Below are 20,484 nucleotides of genomic sequence, written 5' to 3'. Positions count from 1 at the left end.
TGCCATTGGCCGCGCGGGGTTTGAAGGCGGCCTAGCCGCGCGGCGCTGATTGGCGGAGGCGGCGGGCCTCGCGCGGCGCCCGTTCCTCGACGCCTGTGTTTGTGTGAGGAGAAAGAAGGGCGGGAGGGGAAGGAGGCAGGCAGGCGGGCAGGGCCTCGACGCGGATGCCGACCCCAGAAGGAAGCGGGGCCTAAGCGAGGCGGGGAAGGCGCCGCGGCCGCCCGAGAAGAAGCGCCGCCCGCCCTCCCACTCGGTCGGGGTTGGCTGCTGCTGGGCCGGCCGCGGTCGGGCCGTTGGCGGCGGCCTCTGCGCGGAGAGGAGGGCGGATGGCGGCCACATCCGGGGCCTGCGCAGTGGCGGCGGCGACGGCGGCGGCCGTACCTGGACCCGGCGCTGGCGCGGCCCCGGCGCTCTACGCGTGCACCAAGTGCAACCAGCGCTACCCGTTCGAGGAGCTCTCCCAAGGACAGCAGCTCTGCAAGGTGCCGCTCCCGCAGGGCAGGGCGGGCGGGGAGAGGCCGAGGCGGCCGCGAGGAACGCGGGGAGGGGGAGCGGCGGGGCAGCGACTCAAAGGGTCGCAGGAACTATTCTGGGAGGGAACACGTGTTCAGGACCTCTTCACACGTTGCTCGGCGCAACGCCGCTTTAGAGAGAGTTATGGCCCAGTGGGAGTTCTCAGTGCTTGCTCTATGGGCCTCCTGCCAGAAAAGGCACCCAGTGTCGGTTTCCCCCCTTCTTTTTCTCTCTCCCCCAGTCTGTGACTCTTGTCTCTGGTGTCATTACATTGCCCAGGCATTGTATCTGAGGAAGGGTGCGTGCACATGAAAGCTCATCCCTTGAATAAAACTTTTTGGGTCTTAAAGGTGCCCTTGGGCTCGCCATGACACTGATCAAGCTGTTCTGACCGAGCAGTGATATCAGGGCTCTCTCAATCTCACCTCCCTCACAGGGTGTCTGTTGTGGGGAGAGGAAAGGGAGGGTGATTGTAAGCCACTTTGAGCCTCCTTCGGGTAGAGAAAAGCGGCATATAAGAACCAACTCTTCTTCAGTAATATCAGGGCTCTCTCAGCCTCATCCGCCTCACAGGTTGTCTGTTGTGGGGAGAGGAAAGGGAAGGTGATTGTAAGCCGCGTTGAGACTCCTTCAGGTAGAGAAAAGCGGCATATAAGAACTCTTCTTCTAAATTTGTTCTGCTCCTTCAGAACAATGCCTGAAATTACATTCCCCAGTAAGAGTTCACAGTACTTCCTGTATGGGCTTCCTTGCCATAACAGGCATTGTCATTTTTTCTGCCTCCCCCAAAATGTAGGATCTTTTGCTCCTTGATATGGTGCTTTTGGTTTCAGTTTTCTCTCTCCGCTCCCAATGTCATGGTTTTGGAAGCAGAATATGCCTCACAAAGTGGTAAATTCCCTGATTAGTGAATACTCCGTGCTCTCACACCAGATTTGTCAATTACTATGAGAAATGGCATCTGGCAGAAATGCTAGCCAATCTTGAATTGTTTGTAATCCTGGTGTGTATTATTTTATACAATGGAAAATGTCTCAGCAACTTTGATGCTAAGAGATGCCTTCTTCCTATGCTGCGATTGTACATATTTGTACTTACTTTATATTTGGAAACATAGAATAATAGAGTTGGAAGGGACCTCATGGGTCATCTAATCCAACCCCCTGCACTATGCAGGACACTCACATGTATTTGGGGAGTGTGCACACACAAACACAGAGAATTTTTGTTATTCACCAATCGTTTTTCCACATTGTATATGGCTGCCCAGCTATAAATGCTGTTTATTATCACAGCGGATCACTGCGGATCATTGACTCTTCTATTAGAATTCGTTGTACTCATACAAAGTATCAACAAGACTGAAAATTACTGATCTATTTTCGTTTGTTGTGTCTTGAGTTTATGTTAAGACCAGCCAGCTTTATCAGATATCTCTAGGGGTTGGAGCATTGTGGCAAGCAGACGCTGAAGAAGTGGAGCCTCTTTGTAAATCTGACTACTTTGATTTTGGGCTTGTTTCCTGCTAAGAACCAAATCATATATTACATTATTCTTGTGATTACCACATGCTTATTGCACAAGGAATTGTTCTATGTAATTGACATTTTTTTGTTTTGGGACTCTAAAGGTTGTTGGTCAGATTTGTTGTGCTTATATAATTCCTGCCTGTTGGTTAACCACTAGCAAACAAAGTTGTATTTGTAGACTAAACATACAGTCAGTTGAAGAAAGAGAGGCTGCATATATTTTATTCATCTTATAAGGCAAACAAACAGCCTGAAGTCTTGATAACACAGTGCTTGCCCACCCAGTGTTAGTGGACAGCAGTGACTTCACACATGTACTTCCCTGTCCCCTCAGTTTTTCCATACTTGTTACCAGTTTATTTATTATTTAATTTATACCCTGCCCCTCCCGACAAAGTCAGTCCAAGTGACTTTCTGGTAGGGATGATTCCATCAGTGCACTTCTGATTGTGTGTACATCTGCCCTAATATATACATATAATATCATAATATCCTGTTGTATGTCCTGGTTGTAAATTTTATCCAAGTAGCGTGTTTCATTTGTTAAAACCTGATACTGCAGCATAAACCAGCACATGTATGTCTCAGTTGTCGCCTAATGCATATAACCAAGTTATTTAAGTTGGATAATGACCTGATGGAGCATTCTTTTACCCAGGAGATGAGAAGTGAAACCAAAATTTCAGGCACATAGGAAAGTCTGAAGTGTTTTGAAATAGCTGTGATTAGGAAGAGTGCAAAAATCTCAGAGTTTCCAGTAAACGCATTCTCAAGTTGCATCATGGTCCTTGAATTTGATTTCCTGTGCAATGGAGGCACCCATTTGTTGGCATATGCTTTGCATAGCCAGCCTTAACACCTTCCAATATAATTTTAAAAGGCAAAATGAGATGAGCTTGGAATGTAAGTGATTTCACATTAATTAATACTTCTGACTTTTTCTGTTTTTCCCCTCTTTTAGGAATGTCGCATTGCCCATCCGATTGTGAAATGTACTTACTGTCGCTCAGAGTTTCAGCAAGAGAGGTACTGCCTTGTCACGTTCATTCCTGTTTGCAAACAAAAAGAAATTGTTGGCCTCATAAGGGTACATTGATCCATACAAAGTATATTAGCTAGATACTATGAAATTCACCTTAGAAGTGAAAGCTGAACGTCCTTATTCAGCCTTATAAGGGAGAAAATGATTGCCCATTTATCACTTCATTCAGCCAGCTCTCTCCACTGTGCCCCTCAGCAGTTCCACCTCAGAATTCTCTGAGCCACTTCATTTGTTACTGTTTTTAACTTGGGTCAGATAATAAGATCAGCATAGAAATGAAGTTGCTTTCTTCGCAGTCTGGTTTCATTGGTGACTCAAATGTTGCCAGGTTTAACTAGTTACACCCATCCTCATTCAGTGAAGTCACCGGCCTTGGAATAGTATGACTTTGCTTAGGATGGCACGGGAAGTCAGCTGTGACAGGTTAGAATTCCAGCTCATTTCCTTCGGTGGTATTATCCTCTGATGATCCCTGTGCCTTTAAATGGAAGTTAACATCCATGCTAACAGTCTTTCAATGTTGTTAAGATTGGAAACTAAAATTGCGTCTAAAATGGAGAGCATAGGAGACCAGGAGAGGATGGCCCCATGGCCCGTTCATAATTTCTTAACTAAAATTAATTATTTCCTGCATTTCATCCTCTTTCTTCCCTTTGATGCATTCAGTGTTTTCCTGCATAATGTTTCATTTTCTGCCTTTATCAAGATTATGTCTAAATGAGTGCAGATGCTCCAGATCACCTGCTTAACAGAATATTTTAGAATATGAAGTAACACCAGTGATTAATGATGTCTGAATGTTTGGTTTAAATTAAATCTCAAATGTTAATTCCTAGAGGGCTATTTTGAATGCAAGGCTGTAAACAAGTACATTAGATTGTTTCTTTTTTGAGATTGGAATGGGGGCTGGAAATCTGTTCCTGGGGTCACTTGTCTCCTGAAGTAGCCATCTGGAAGATTGCTAGAACTATTTTTTTCCCCAAATTGATTTATCAGTTTTGCATGTTCTTTTCATTTTCAGTAAAATTGTTAAATACTTGTAATAAAGTATCTGTCTTTATTTGCAAAATATCTGTACTCTCTGGAAAAATAGAGAATTCCTGAACAGTTAACACTCTACATTAAACAAATTCAGTTTAACTAACCTGCATTTTCTTTTCCAGCAAAACTAACACAATATGTAAGAAGTGTGCCCAAAACGTGAAACAGTTTGGAACGGTGAGTTGGTATCTGTACATTGTTTTGTTTATTTACTTTATATATACCCTGGTTTTCTCTCCAGTGGAGCCCCAAAGTGGTTTAGAGTGCTCTCTTCCATTTATATCCTCACAACAACCCTGTGAGGTAGTTTAGGCTGAGAAAAACTGAATGGTCAAAGGCCACCCAGCAAGTTTCATTGGCAGATTTGAACCTGGAATCTCCCAGATTTCAGTTGACAGTTCAAGTGCTATACTGCATTGCTTGTAATCTGTTCTTCCACTATTGCAAAACCCATAGCTTTGAGTTGAGTTCTGCACCAATGTGGATTCAAATTGATATTGTTCATGCTTATACTTTTTAAATAACATCATGTTCTAGTTATAAAATATAACATAATTTTAATGTGCAAATAGTAAATGTTTCTGAAAATCTATACAAAATTGTTCAGAATGAACAGTTTTTAATTTTCCCCCCTCCAGTTCGAGGTCATCATTATTTACAGTATTTGGCCATTTAAAACAATGAATGCTATTTTTAATTTGTGGTCTTATTCCTGCAGCCGAAACCTTGTCAGTACTGTAACATTATTGCAGCTTTTATTGGCACAAAATGTCAACGCTGCACAAACTCTGAAAAGAAATATGGACCGCCTCAGACATGCGAACAATGCAAGCAACAGTGTGCTTTTGATCGCAAAGAAGAGGGAAGGAGAAAGGTATGTTTTTTGGCTGGTAGAACTTTATAGAGCAATTATTTATTATGACTTCTTAATTTAAGCGTTCCATAATAATTGCAAGCGCTTGACTTATGTTAAATCAGGATAATGATGCACCCCTGGTAGGAGACCATTTGCCCACTTCTGGCAAGAGAGGAAATATTTTTCCAAATATGATGGCCAAAGCATCATCTGATGTGCCTACATCATATCTGGGTTTTGGGGTGGATGTGACATCACAGATCACCAAATGTCATTTTTGTCCTGTGCTTTTCCTAGAAAGCTTCTTGAAGTGCCAGCTAGCAGGCTGGTATCCTTAACCCATGCCCTAGTCATATATACTTGAAATAATTTAGGCTGTACACATGAATAATATGACATGGTTACCATGAATGTACCATTGGAGTGGGGTCTATGTGGCTGGGATTCAAACTACACTGCTACTTTGTTTTATTTGTGTATTGCCCCACCCCACTAGTGGGCTTGGGGTGGTTTACAACTGTAAACAGTACAATTCTATTTTGAGGGATACCTGTTGCTTATCCTGTGCAAGAAACAGGGAGGTACTTGTATGTAGTTGTTCATACATGCATCTACATTTCCCCTCCCCCCCCCCCCAAAAAAAGTGGGCATTTGGATCTAGAGTCTGTCTGTACAGATCCAGATTTTATATAATAATTTTAAAGGGGCATGCGTCATAAACAATGTTAAATCTATTAGAATAAGGAGAAGAGAGTAAAATGCAAAAAAGAGGGATATTTAAAGTGGTAGAAACATGTTGGTATGATACTTATTAGCCTTGATGTGATACAAATGAGCCTTTCCAAGTTACCTTCAAAGTAGAATCATAGCATCATACAGTTGGACAGGATCTCCAGGGTCATCTAATCCAACCCCCCGCAGAATTGCATGAAATTCACAACTATCTGCTCACCCACAGTGACCCCAATTCCATGCCTGGATGATTCCCCCCCCCCCCCCAAAAAGAAAAAAACAGAATCCCTGGCCTAGGAGAAATTCACTTCCCAATCTCAAAGTGGCGATTGGCATTTCCTCGGGTATTCAAGAAAAAGCCACTAGAGCCAAGCACCAACACAATCCCTTCTGCCCACTTACTCACAATCTGCCTAAGTAAGTAAATTCCTTCAAAGTGCTTGGCACATTCAAATTAATATAGGCAGGCTCAAATAAAATATTTTAAACAAACTAACTTTTGCAAGTCTCAAAATTATTAAGATGCCCTGTTATGGCTCACTCATGGCTAGTGTACGCTTGGGCCCACATAGAATTCCTGAGGATTTCTTTGGTAGCAAGCTAACAACTTTTCTAATGTAAACTGTAACCTTTGCAAAGTAACAGATATGTCCCCTGAAAACGGACAATCCCCTCTGCTGAGTTTTTCATTTACTCCAGCTGAGAACTTTTCAGTTCCCCATTCTCTTGTATGGCCAGGGATGTTGTCATGTTGTGACATGGGGTAAGCAGCTCTAAGTGAAATAGGTTGAACAAAACTCTAAAGTGTTGACCAAGCCAGTCGTGCATCTTGAACAGGAGATGGCAGAGCTGTCTGTATAATCATTGAGTCCGTATATTAAAGTCAGATATGCTCAAGTCACACGGTATTCTGTAGCCCGGCTTTTGGCGGAGTGTCTGACATGTTGAATCTCATTGTGTTGCTGAATCTTTGCTCTATTTGTAACTTGTTTGTACATGCAGTAGTACTTGATAATTTTATTCTGGCTGTTGTATGTCTTTTTAGCACTCAGTGCGTGTATCATAACTTGCTGCGAATGATTTCCCAAAAGGTTGATGGGAAGCTGTTGTGTTGGCTCTGCACTCTTTCCTACAAGAGAGTCCTGCAGAAGACCAAGGAACAGAGGAAGAGCTTAGGGTCCGCTGCGCATTCTAACTCTTCCTCCACGTCTCTCTCCGAAAAAGACCAGCATCATTTGAAACATCACCACCGCCATCACCACCATCACCACCACCATCGTCATGGCAGCAGCCATCACAAGTAAGTGCTGTGAAAGATCAAGGAAGAGAGCTGCCCTGTTGCTCTCTTGGGCCACAGCTGGACCCAGGTACCAATGAGAGGAGCTTGAGGCTGTTGGCTCATTGTTTGGCGAGCAGAAGGTCCCAGGTTCGATCCCTGGCATCTCCAGTTGAAAACACCAGGTGAGGTGACCCTGGAGGACCACTGTCAGTCTAAGTAGACAATACGGACTTGAGTGGACCAAAGGTCTGATTCAGGGTGAGGCAGCTTCATGTGTTCATAATGTTACTGAAACAGCTAATACTGAAAAGGAAGTTCATGATTGTTTTCCATGAAGAAATATTTCAAGTTCTTTGGTTTGACAGTATGATAATGGCATAGAGAGACTTGGGGCTGCTAAAAAGGGCCTCAGTATCCCATTTTGTGTCTTGGTAACTCAAAAAAATGACATTCACCAAATTCCATTTGACCAGGAGAACCTTTGGCCACGTCAACTTGTTTAAAGTGTTACTCGTGAGTAAAAAATGTTTTAACTGGAAAGCCTACCTCTGCTGTAGTGCTGATCTTCAAGGATACAGCCAGACTATTTTTGAAACGCGACCCCTTTTTGGTCAAAGAAGAACTGCATGCACATCTGAAATAAAGTGCAAATTCCACATCAAGTGCATAGAGGCTGCACTTGCCGTGAGGAGTGTCAGTACTAACTTAATTCACAGTTAGTTGCTGTTAAGCCTGTTACATGTTCTGTGTTTCAGAATCAGCAGTCTGAGTCCAGAACAAGATCAGGGATTATGGAAACAGAGGTGAATATTGATTATTTCATTTAACCTTGGGCTTGAAAATCAAGTCTTTGAATCTTTCATAAATTGTGTGCCTTGTATTTCGTGTAAAAGTAGGTGTATACGTTAAATTGCCTGATGTTCTTTACTTCAGCCATAAATCCTCTGCAGCTATTCAGAATGAAACTCCAAAGAAAAAGCCCAAAATGGAATCCAAGCCATCTAACGGAGATAGGTAAAATTCAGAATTATTCTTTTTTTCTTCTTCTTTCAAAATTTCCTATTCTGTTTTAGACTACAATGACTTGCTGCCAGGTACAATACATTCTTGGCCTTCATTTTATTTCCCCCCTTTATTGTTTTCTTGGTAAGATGTATCTGCCCCTTATGCTTCTGTAATCTGAGGGGGAAATTACCGTATTTGCCGGCGTATAAGACGACCCCCCCAACATTTCCACTCAAAATATAGAGTTTGTTACATTACATTACAGTACTATGGGCCACTATGGGCAACTATGTCTATTCCAACTGAAGTGCACCCAGCATATAGGACAACCCCCCCCCACTTGGAGGCATGTTTTTCAGGGGGGGAAAGTAGTCTTATATACCAGCAAATACTGTAAGTAAAATTAGAGCAAAAGACAATGCAGCTCTACATTGGATGTCCTTTTAGCAACAGCAGTTCAATTGTTATGTAAGTTTGAATCTGTTGCTTTGTTCTGGTGCTTCCAAACACTTTGTTCCAAATACATTTTGTTCAATGAGACACTGAGCACAGATGTCTTTGAAACAGTTGAGATTTATGTAAAAGGTAGCTGCTTCATTTAGTGAGTATTTGACCGTTTGAAGCTAATACTTAATTATATTTCTGCAGGTGTATATATTGTGTGCCATTAGTAAGCTAATTTGCCAGTTTCATCCATTTCTGTCAGGTACATACTTTTTTTTTTTTTTTTTTGCATTAGTCCTTAAGGATGTTTGTGAAACTGTTACGTTTGGAATATGTACAATTTTTTTCCCCTCCTCCTTTGGTCACAATGACTGCTGTTATTTTAATTTACAGTAGTTCCATAAATCAGTCTGCAGACAGCGGAGGGACTGACAACTTTGTCCTCATAAGTCAACTGAAAGAAGAAGTAATGTCACTGAAGCGTCTCTTGCAGCAGAGGGATCAGACTATTCTGGAGAAAGATAAAAAGGTAGAACGCCCAATAGATACTCTGTATATATTTTCTTTTGTTTTACTGGATCACAAATGAGAGAGAGGCTTCAGTGGAAGTGGATTTTGTTCCTACAGTAATGTGGGGAGAAGGCATTTTCTTCCATGTCCCTCTCCCATTGTGAGACACGCACATACACACACCCATTTCCAATGCAGTGTTTACGATCAGGACAAACACTTCATTCCCGTAAGAAAGCAGGTAGTCTCCATGTTACAAATGTGTTGCAGAAGTTTTTAAGTTGGGCAGCAAAAATCCAGGAATTCCCTGTCCTGTAGAGTTTTGTTTTGGTATGCTGTCACGCCACAACCAACTTGTGGTGACCCCATACAGCTTTCATTGCAAGAGATGTTCAGAGGTGATTTGGCATTGTCTACCCTCGTGTAGCGATACTGGTATTGTTGGTGTCCCATCTAAATACTAACCATTGCTGACCCTGCTTAGCTTCTGAGATCTGGTGAGATGGATATCCAGGTTAGCCTACAGTAACCTATTTAGTGTATGATGTAGTTCAGCCTTTCTAGCCATTGAGAAACCCCTAAAACATTCTTCAGGCTGTAGTGGTACAATCATGCACAATATGGTTGGGCAGTATAGCTGTATACATGTCCACCTGGTGCCCCTTCCCACCCACCCCAGGCCCATCATTGGCCATGTTGGGAGTGCCAGCCTGGTGTAGTGGTTAGGGGCACAGACTTCTAATCTGGCAAGCCAGGTTTTATTCCCCGCTCCTCCATATGCAGCCAGCTGGGTGACCTTGGGCTCTCCACAGCACTGATCAAGCTGTTTTTACCAAGCAGTAATGTCAGGGCTCTCTCAGCCTCACCTCCCTCACAGGGTATATGTTGTGGGGCGAGGAAAGGTAAGGCAATTGTAAGCTACTTTGAGACTCCTTCTGGCAGAGAAAAGCGGCATATAAGAACCAACTCTTATTCTACTATAAGACATCATTACCAGCCCTGACAGGCATTCTGTAAAATGTGAGAGGACTGCCTAGTTTCATGTGAACATCCTCAGACAAGTACCTAAGAAGACAGTGTGGTTAAGAGTGTTGGACTAGTATCTGTGTGACCTTGGGCCAGTCATTCTTTATAATCAACCTCACAAGATTGTTGTGAGGATAAAGTGAAGACAAGGGGGTCCTCCCCAGGAGAAATGTAGGGTACAAATGAATTTAATGAATAAATGAAAGACAGCACTGGGCATTCTGTATTCAATAGGCCGTGCCTTCAACTGGATATTCTGTAAGGAATATATATCCCAAGGTTTCTTTGCTTTGCTTCCTGTAGTATGAGGACTTTCTTTGTGATGAGCAGTGGTGCATTAAAGCAAACAGTTGTTATGCATTTACACAGTGCAGAATTTAATAGTCTATCCCCTTGTTCTTATAACAGTCTTACTGCTTTATAGTACTCCAAATCAAAGCACAGTGCAAATAATTAAATTGCACGCCCTGCCCACATTCTTACAAGCCCATACTGATATAGAACAAAAACCTCTCTCATAGGAAACTCCTTTTAGAAGGAAGTTCCACCTTTCAGGCACTTTACCATGAGGTAACCATTAATCTTTTTTTTTACATTACCCGTTCTGTTTGATAAAGCTGGGCTGCAGTATAGCTAATAAAGCAGAATAGGTCAAGTAAAGAGCAGTACAAGTAGAAAAAAGCTATTTAAGGCGTGTTAAAAGTTATCCATGCTGAATGTGCCAGGCTGGTCTAATACAACATGACATTTCAAGCCTCTGTTGTAATCCAGCTACCCATCACCTAAGTTCAAGAGTCCTTTTAGTCCAACCTGTTGCTTCTAACAAGTCCAACCAGGTGATCTCGGGAAGCCCATGAACAAGACATGTAAGAAACTGTTCATGTGTCTTTGAATTAGTCTATGTTTTAAACTGCTGCAGGACTGTATAAGGGGGAAATTACTCCCCAGGAGGTTTTTTAAAAAAAAATCTAGAATAGATTCTAAATTTTAGAACAAAAATCTTGTTGAATCTTGTTAGTCCTGCAATGAATAGAACCACAGACTCCCAGAGTTGGAAGGGGCCGTCCAGGCCATCTAGTCCAACCCCCTGCTCAATGCAGCATCAGCCCAAAGCATCCAGGTTAAGTAACTGTCCAGAATAGATACAGAGCAAGTCTTGGGGACACATGCAGGAGGAGAAATTTTCTTTTCCCCTGCTGGTCCCCATGGCCTGTGTTGTGATGACCTCATTAACCAGGGGACTTAAGGGACTGTGCAGAAAGCATGCTGGATGTTCTTTCACCTCCAGCAACCACCTTCCTGTCATTGGGCTGGTGGAGAGACTCGGAGCAAGAAGGTACATCCTTTGAGCTACCTGCCTCAAGCTTCTCTGCCACTGGCAGCCAGTTGGCTGAGGGGGGGAGAGCTAAAGGCAAAAACATACCTATCACTTTTTCTGCTCAAATCTTATATATACACACACACACAGAGACATCTGGGTCACGTGGTTTGGAGCAGACATAAGACAATTGCTTCTCCAGGTTGCCTTTCCCTTTACCTCCACTACTGGTCAGACCCAGCCAGGTTGCTGTTGAGATCATGTCATAATTGCATTTGGTACTTATTTTCAGCTACGATTTCAGCAGAGACATTGTTGATTGTATTAGCCGGGGAGAATATTTCCCCAAATCCTTCCAGGATGTTGAAACACATGTGTAAGTGCAGCAAAATGGCCTGGCTTCGTTCTACTTAAAATATTTCTTCGGTGCCTCAACTCAAGGCTCTGGAGGCAGCTTGTGTCGTAGTTACAGCTATCATAAACAGCAAGGTTAAGACCACATAAACAACAAACAGCAGCAGAACAAAAATAAGTTTAAAACATTGAGCAGCAGGGTTTGAAGAGAATAAAAGCAATGTAGTTCGAGCCAGCCAAGGTTGGGCGTTTCAGCATTTGGTCAGGTATATGTGGGAGTAGATGGGGTATCCTTGGGCCACCCTGCTCTTAGTGCATTTGGGGCTTTGAAAGTAAGCACTGGTTTGTACTCTGAATCTGATCGGTTGCCAGAGCAGTTCTTTGAAACCTGTGGAGATGCATTCTCAAGGGAGGCGTAGCTGTCTATAACCAGTGCTATTCTGCAACTTTTGTTTGTGCTTCTGAACTGCCTTTTGTGTTAATATTGCAATAGGCTAATCCAGTCGTTAGAATCGGATGTCAGAGCCCGTACTTTTTACTTAGTCGTGAAGAAATTTGCAGAAGAACTGTTTTTTTTAATACCCTACTCTTCACTACCCAAAGGAGTCCCAAAGCTGCTTACAAACACCTTTCCCTTCCTCTCCTCACAACAGAGGTAGGTGAGGCTGAGACAGCTGCTCTGAGAACAACTCTAAGAAAACTGTGATTAGCCCTAAGTCACCAGCTGACAGCATGTGGAGGAGTGGGGAATCCAGGTTAGAGGCCACCGCTCTTAACCACTATACCATGCTGGTGTATTATACATAATGACACTTCAAACTAGTACCATATGTTTTTCACAACTTATTTCTTTGTAGTTTCAATCACTAATGTACTGGGTGCATTGCAAAAGAGAGAGAGAGAGAGAGAGAGAGAGAGAGAGAGATAAGCAGTACAGAAGGCATCACAGGGGAGAACCAAAGATTGAGGATAATACTGGCATTTGAGACCGTGTGTTTTGTTTGTACTGTTTTTGTTAGTTTTGCTGTTAGAAAGTGAGGTATATCTGAGATTGGCTAACTCCTGTGACAGAGCTTAGGCTGTTACCAGTAAGAGAGTACGTAAAATGCACATAAGATCTAGAGTAATTGAGGCTGTCATTGCTTTGGGGTTTACTTAAAAAAAACAACATACACACTTTAGAATATTGCATTCTTACTATCATATGCTAGTTTGTTTTGGGAATATGCTGTTTAAATAGTTGGATGTGTTAACTTTCCTTGTAATTCATACACACACACCAAAATGGCCTGTCATGTTGCAAATTGCTAAGGCAAATAAAAAGTTTCCCATACGTATTTCCTTTGCTAATTGCCAAGCCAATGGAAATGGATAAACATTTCTACTGGATTCACCAAGGAGACCACAAACTTACTTTGTCAACATGCAGGCAAAATATTAAAGATCCCAAACAATTTTTCCCCCTAGCTGACAGAGTTGAAGGCAGATTTTCAGTACCAGGAGTCAAATCTGAGGACGAAGATGAACAGCATGGAGAGAGCTCACAAGGAAACTGTGGAACAGCTTCAGGTAAAGCAGCACAAAAGCTCAATCACATGAGAGGCCTTGCCTACCCAGTGTATATTCATATGTTCATGTATTCCCTTCGGATCCAGTGGTGATGAGAGTGTCTACTCCTTTTCAGGTGAGGGCCCACATATACCCACTGCCCCCTGGATTTACCTGTCTTATTCAAAAACACTTCTGGCCCACCACAGCTCCTTGGCTCAAGGCGGTGACCAACAGAGCAGCCAGGTTTTAAGGGTCTAGTTTTTAAACATGGCTCAAAATGCACAAGAAAGCACTCAGGATTTGCATCCCACAGAATTAGTCCTCCGGCAATTGGGGACCGCTGCAGGTTTTTCCTTCACAAAACACTGAGCAGTACAGTAATGAGTGGAGCTTTGAGTCAAAATGACAGGTGCACATACTTCAGAATCAGAAGTTCACCTTGGAAAGTATTCTGTATCTTAGGCAGTTCTCCCAAGGCTTTTTGTGCCATCACTGCATTTAGGGCGATGGTATTAAAGATAAGTGTCCTGCTTGAATTGCTGTGTTACTGGTTCTCCGGTATGACTCCTACAATGTCTTATGTTTTCTTGGCAGTCATCTTAAAAGACTGTGTCTCTTTTTCTGCAAATGTAGTTGCTGTGGCTACAACGCAAAGAGAGACTTTTTAACCATTTTTCTTCCTAATTGGGGGGGACCACTTCTGGGTTGCTCATATTTCTTCCAATGGGGAAATAGGAAGGTAGCTGTATTCTTCAGCAAGAGGGTGGAGCAAAGACTCTTTTCAGCAGGAAAAAGGCAGGGGACGCAGTCCCTGTGGGAAATGTAGCTGCATTTGGAAAATATCATTTTTATTATCACAGAAGCCTTTGCGCATACTCTGTGCAGCGTTGTGCCTTTGAGTTATATTTGGAATACAGTTTTGGGAAAGTGCGTGGTAATGGGCGGATGCTGAAATTGAAATAGATTTTGCTACCTTTTAGCACTAGTCAGTTGGTAACAAACTGATGATATCATCCGTTCAGTCGTGTCCGACCCTCGAAGATTCTATCGGAAAGTTTCCACCACTTCTTTTAGTTGGTTCGGTAACAAACTAATTATTTTAAATAATAACTATTTAAACCCAGAATAGTTCACCTAAAAGTAACTCTGTGGATCCTGGCCTTTAGACCATATTTCTACTTGGGCACATGCCATTCTGCTCCTTGGGCCTTCTAGAGCAGGGGTAGTCAACCTGTGGTCCTCCAGATGTTCATGGACTACAATTCCTATGAGCCCCTGCCAGCAAATGTTGGCAGGGGCTCATGGGAATTGTAGTCCATGATCATCTGGAGGACCACAAGTTGACTACCCCTGTTCTAGAGCCTTCCTGGCAGTGATACCAAAATGGAAGAGGCAGGCTTCGAACAGGAAGAGCTGACACAAAGAAATACTTCCATTACATTGTGAGAAACGTTTTTTTGCTATAAGCAAAGTAATATCAAAGGCTTACAAAACGCTAAAGGAACCGGGTATTTGTTTTCTCACAGGCAAAAAACCGAGAGTTACTCAAACAAGTTGCAGCGTTATCAAAGGGCAAGAAGTTTGACAAGAGCGGCAGTATGCTGACATCTCCGTGAAGTGCAAACGGCTCGCCGAGGTGTGAATATTCAGAAGGTAAATGAGTCTGCGGGGAACTCCCCAGTTGGTGTCATAAACTAGAAAAATATTCTTGCATGCGCACACAGAGAACAGCAAACATGTCGACGTGCCTTTTTGCAATGGATAATGCATTTAGATCAAAACGCCTTCAGCAGACTCGAAGAAAGTCTTTAAAATGTTCTTTTTTCTTCATTCAGGGAGCGTTTGGACAACAACTGGCGTTCCGTAAGAACGAGTGCTCTTTTTTTTAAACCACATCATGCAATAACCAGTGTGACCGGCAGCAACTCGAGGGAGCCAGCCCATTGAGCATCGCTGCTACATAGACTTGCTCCTACAGAGCACCTGGGGCAAGGACAGAGTTGGCCTGGGCTCTGGGCAGACGGCCATCAGGAAACACAACCAACCATATCAATGCTACAGCAGCAAACCAATTTGGGAAGAGAAGCAGCGGCAGACATACGGCGACTGTGCCATACGTGTTGGTCAAAACAAGAGTATGCTGAAGATTTTTTAAAAATCACGGTGCTTTTATTACGACTCGTTTAAACCTTATAAATAATATGTAAAAGAATTTTAATGGTTTTATTCTTAGTGATTAGTGTTTTGCATTTCTTGTGATAGAAATTTAAAAGAGAGATTCTTTATTGTAAGTACCAGAACAAAACGTGGGGTTTTTTTGGGGGGTGGGGGGGGATTTTAAACATTTAATGTAGACTTTTTTCCTCTTGCCAAGTGCCTTTTATCCCAACTGTTTATTTATAGGAATGCTGATATTTTGTATATAAGGTTTTTGGGGGGAATTTTTTTAAAAAAAAGAATCATGGTTCATTTTTTGTGTGTATATATAAATATATATGTGTGTGTGTACAGAAGAATTGACTACTACGGTCAATGTTGTTAGGATGCTAGGTAAGGTGCTAAGAGCCGGTAAGCAGCGAAAATATTGGCTATAGGTAACTAACAGATATGTCTGTAGAGTTTCTTAATTTTTGTTGTGCCTAATTTAAATTTTTTTTTTTTTTTGCTACACTAAACCACAGGGCTTTTCAAAGACCGTTTCTCTTTTTGTCTCAATGCTAATTTGCATTGCTGTCTCCACATTGTCCTAAATTGGATGATGCAAATAATGTCTTTCAGTGACATCTTGCCATTGCGTAAAGCTCCTTTAAAAATTGGTTAGAAAAACACGCCTTTTTTTAGTAATACACAATAAGCTTTCTTCTCTTTAGCTTTACAGTGCTGTGCTCACAGTCACACGACAATTGTGTGTTGTGACAGGTAACCTGGAAGCTACAGAAGTGCCCCCTGGACACTTCCCACTGAGAGAAAAAAAACCCTTCACCTCCAGGGGACCATATGGCCTTTGCTAACCCAGCAGGCTCTTGGATCGCTACTCTGCAGCCAGGCATACATGGTGGATGGCAGGGATTGGATGAGCTGAAACGGCGTTCAGTTCCGCGCTGTAAGAGCCGTGCAGCCATGTCCTAAAGCAGCGGCTTCCAGACTGCATCCCAGAGGGAACTGGGATTCCATGGAAGCGTATCAGTCATAGCGGATAGGTTTACACGTAATATGCCTTGCCCTCCAGCCCTGCCAATCTTACTAGGTAATGTGCTGTTGTAGGAGGAGAAGGTCAGGTGAGATCTAGTTAGCTCACACGCACTAGAGTGATGGTGAGACCTTTGTGGTCCAGCCAGCTCTGCATGAACAGGTGCAATCCAGAACCCGTCCCCTAACCAATTCTGCAGGGATGAGGTGTTTTTTTTTTCAGCTGGTAGGCAGATGTTCCTCAGTAGGCACTTCTTGGAGGTGGGATGCAGGGGGAGGGATTCCCTGATGGTAGAAACTTTTGAGAGTGACTTTTTGAAGAGAAACGGTGGTGTCATAGGAGTCGTTTTTCCTCTGTTCAAAGTTCTGACTGAAAAAAGGTCAAAGCTTGTTTCAGAAAAGAAAGGTTTTCACCAGCATTAAAACAAGCTCTTTTTTCCATGCAATGTAAAGCCTGTTTGACACAGGGGTGCCCCAGTCACTATTCCAGGAATTACTTGCACTTCGGCTAAGACTTTGGTTTGGTTTGGTTTAGGAGAAGGGGGGGGGGAGGGCTACAGCTGCCTGAAGATTGGGAAGATTTGTTCCCAGCAAACTACTGAATAATTGTAATTTCAATGGTGTGTGTGGGGGGGGGGGGAGCTGCTTTCTACAATACTGAATTTTTTTTTGATTTTTTTTTTGTATATTAAAATGAACTTTGTAAGTTTATAAATACTATTTCCTGATCTTATACAATTAACACAGCTATGATAGTATAGATAGCGGCAGTCCTGTTAGACTGTTCAATCACCCACAAAGTTTTTATTTTATTATAGACTTCCATTTCATCAAATTTTTGTATCTTTTTCTAGTTAACCAGCAAAGTATCATTGATGCGTTCCGTTTTTTTTTTTTTAACAGGTCAAAACATCTTTGCATGAGATTGATACTTTCAATCCCGAGCATTCCCATTGAAATTGGGAATGCCGCGGTCGGAATGTTGTAGAAAAAGATTCAAAATTTGATTTCTTAAGCACTGGAGTATTGCCAAGCCCAATATAAGTGCATTTGGAGGGGGGGGTCTTCACATTCGATTAGTAAAAAATTATGGGTTTTTAAATTTCATAACCTCTTTTTAACTTGGAATTTTTAAAGGCCAGACGCTAGTATATGAAATTCTGGGGCTGTAGAGTATTTTCACGATGAACTTGGTTTTTAGTTGTACTATAATGTGCATTTTGGTCAGTTTTTCCACTGTTCAATTAGCATTGAACAAAAAGGCTCACTTGGCTTGAGTTATTTATTTTTAACCCTGTGAATATTGCGGTCCCTTTTTGGTAATGTCTGTGTCCATTTTGAGGTGGAGATGTTATTACGCTTGCTACACATGTATATACTATTGAAAATTCTGTACTGGAACACATTTGGCGGTCAACATTTTTGTACTTTTTTCTAAATCCAATATTTCACAATAAAAGCTTGTTAAAACAGTAGTCTGTCCATCTTCTATTACTCTGAAAAGCCTTATTGCCTGTCTGATTTCCTCTGCCCTGGACTGAGAGAGAGTGGAGTTTGATACCCTGTTCCTCCACGTGCAGCCAGCTGGTGATCTTGGGCCAGTCGAGTCCTCTTAAAACAGTTCTGTCAGAGCTCTCTCAACCCCACCTACCTCACAGGCTGTCTGTTGTGGGGAGAGGAAGGGAAGGCAATTGTAAGCCATTTTGGGGCTCCTTCAGGTAGCGAAAAGCGGGGTATAAAAACCCAGCTCTCCCTCACAGCCATATTTCTTCGTGATTGGCTGCTTTTACAGCATCCGCCACTAGATGCTGCTGAAGTTCTACATAAAGGGATCACTGGCTTTAGGACAGTTTTAGTTCACCTCCATGGCACTCCCAAGTGCTGTCAGGGCATATTTGAACAACAGAAAAAGGAACCCCTTCAGAAAGTACCGCTTCAGAGCTGAAGCAAAGTCTCTAAGCTTGTCTGGCTGATACCCAATATAGAGAAGTTCCTGCCTGTAGAAGACGAATAAGAGTATTCTGCTAGGGCCCCGCAAGTCCTTAAACTAGCGCTGTTTGCTACAGGCCCCCAAATCCTTAAACCACTCCTGGCTGGCTGCACATGGAAGAGCAGGGAATCAAACCCGGTTTACCACATTAGAAACCACCGCTCTTAACCATGACACCACGCTAGTGATGCGTGTGGCATTTTATTGTGAGTGTGTACGTGCTTTTTAAGTGTCCAGCTTTCCTTGCAATACATTCAGATAGGTCAGGATGGCGTCCCCACTTTGGTTTTGTGTTTTGCGGGTAGATGTTATAATTTGAACACAGGCAGTAGGCAATCCCAACAATGAGCTGTGACCTTTGTGCAAACCGACTCTCTGGATCGCTTGACAAAGTCAGAGCCCAAGGGCACCTTTAAGACCAACCAAGCTTTATTCAAGGTGTGAGCTCTCCTATGCACTGCACACTTTGTCAGACAATGAAATAGGAGTTGCAAGACCACATCTATAAAGAGAAGGTGTGTCTTGTAGGAGAAGAGGACAGCAGTGGGGTGGGGTCAGGTGACTTTTTCCAGTCCAGGGTTTTTTTGGGTAGCGGATTAAGCAACCAACACCCAATTCCATTTGGCTGAAGGCCTCTTTATTAAGAGTAACTGTAGGGCAGGTAGCTTGGCTATTGGGATAAGGAATAACCATACTCGGCATGCTGTTAGTGCAGCTCTCGGCCCAGGTTGTCCTGGCCAGGGGTAGTCAACCTGTGGTCCTCCAGATGTTCATAGACTACAATTCCCATGAGCCCCTACCCCTGGTCCTGGCCTCATTCGTAGTAGGGATGACGGAGACCCACTGGGGCCAGGGAAACCCCTCTGGCTCCTCTGCACCACTTTAAGGCTTTAATAAAGGGGGGATCCCCCTCAGTCCTCCCATCTGAAACTTGCAGAGTGGTGCTTGTGACTTCACCGCAGACTAGGGATGCCAACCTCCACATGGGACCAGGGGTGTCCCCCCCCATAATACAGAGATTCAGTTCCATGGAAAACTACTTTGGAGGGTGGGCTCTGTGGCTTTGCACCCACAGGCAGACCCCCGACCTTGCCAGGCTCCATCCCTGCCCACCGCCATCGTGCGAACCAGCTCCCCCTCCCCAAACTCTCAGAGTCTGCTGCCAAGCAGATGCACCACTTGTGGAGCAGATGCCTGTGACGGCAGCGAGCGCTGTCTGACAGAGCGGTAAATGTTGGCTCTGTGAGTTTTCAGTGGGGAAGGAGCAGGCGCAAGTCGTAATACCCATGCTGGCTTATGGGCAAAACTCTACCGTACAGTTTTGTTCCAAAGTCAAAGCACTGCCTCCAACGATCCCATGTCATACCTGCGGGATATCAGCACATCAGAGAGCTCCTGAACACATACCCCAGTCCCCACCACCACCAGCCCACCTCCACCTGGCAACCCTATTAGTAGGCTGCACACTCCTGCAGGCTGCAAGCAGGAAGAGTGAGGAGAGAAGCACTGAGTTCTATATTGCTTGCTCTGAGGCCTATTCAGACACACACACACATAGACACATACACGGGTCACCTCTTTCTAGCTAGGACCTGAGGGCCTTCTGGAATTGCAGCTCATCTCCAGACAAGAAGAAGAAGAAGAAGAAGAAGAAGAAGAAGAAGAAGAAGAAGAAGAAGAAGAAGAAGAAGAAGAAGAAGAAGAACTGTTTTCTTGTACTCCACTTTTCACCACCCGAACGAGTCCCACAGCAGCTTACAAATGCCTTCCCTTCCTCTCCCCACAGTCACCCTATCAGGTAGGTGGGGCTGAGAGAGCTCTAAGAGAACTGCCCTGCAAGAACTGAGACTAGCCCCAGGTCACCCAGCTGGCTGCATGTGGAGGACCAGGAAATCAAACCCAGTTCTTCAGTTTAAGAGTCTGCTACTCTCAAACACTGCACCACACTGGCTCTTAGGGGTCAGTTCCCCTGGTAGAAAATGAAAATTTGGAGGGTATTATATATGGCATTGTACCCCACTGAGGGCCCAATGTCCTCCCCAGGCTCTAGCCCCATATTTCCAGGAGTTTCTCAACCGGGATCTGGCAACCCTACACCCCTTCAG

The 20,484-nt window shown here is 43.4% G+C and overlaps 1 protein-coding gene across 1 annotated transcript; it reads left to right on the top strand.

Annotated features, from left to right (window-relative positions):
* Window positions 1-36: 36 nt before the first annotated feature.
* FAM76B (family with sequence similarity 76 member B) lies at window positions 37-17,861 on the top strand. The gene is made up of 11 exons (XM_077341492.1): window positions 37-482; window positions 3,004-3,068; window positions 4,248-4,302; window positions 4,844-4,999; window positions 6,805-7,013; window positions 7,748-7,795; window positions 7,926-8,006; window positions 8,835-8,970; window positions 13,117-13,218; window positions 14,727-14,853; window positions 15,036-17,861. The coding sequence occupies exons 1-10, from the start codon at window positions 327-329 to the stop codon at window positions 14,814-14,816; spliced, it is 1,098 nt and encodes a 365-aa protein (XP_077197607.1). The 5' UTR covers window positions 37-326; the 3' UTR covers window positions 14,817-14,853; window positions 15,036-17,861.
* The last annotated feature ends 2,623 nt before the right edge of the window (window positions 17,862-20,484 follow it).

Source organism: Paroedura picta, chromosome 6 (assembly GCF_049243985.1).
Source record: "Paroedura picta isolate Pp20150507F chromosome 6, Ppicta_v3.0, whole genome shotgun sequence".
Lineage (NCBI taxonomy): Eukaryota > Metazoa > Chordata > Lepidosauria > Squamata > Gekkonidae > Paroedura > Paroedura picta.
Note: the sequence above shows the minus strand (reverse complement) of the source record. Positions and strands in the feature narration are given on the sequence as shown.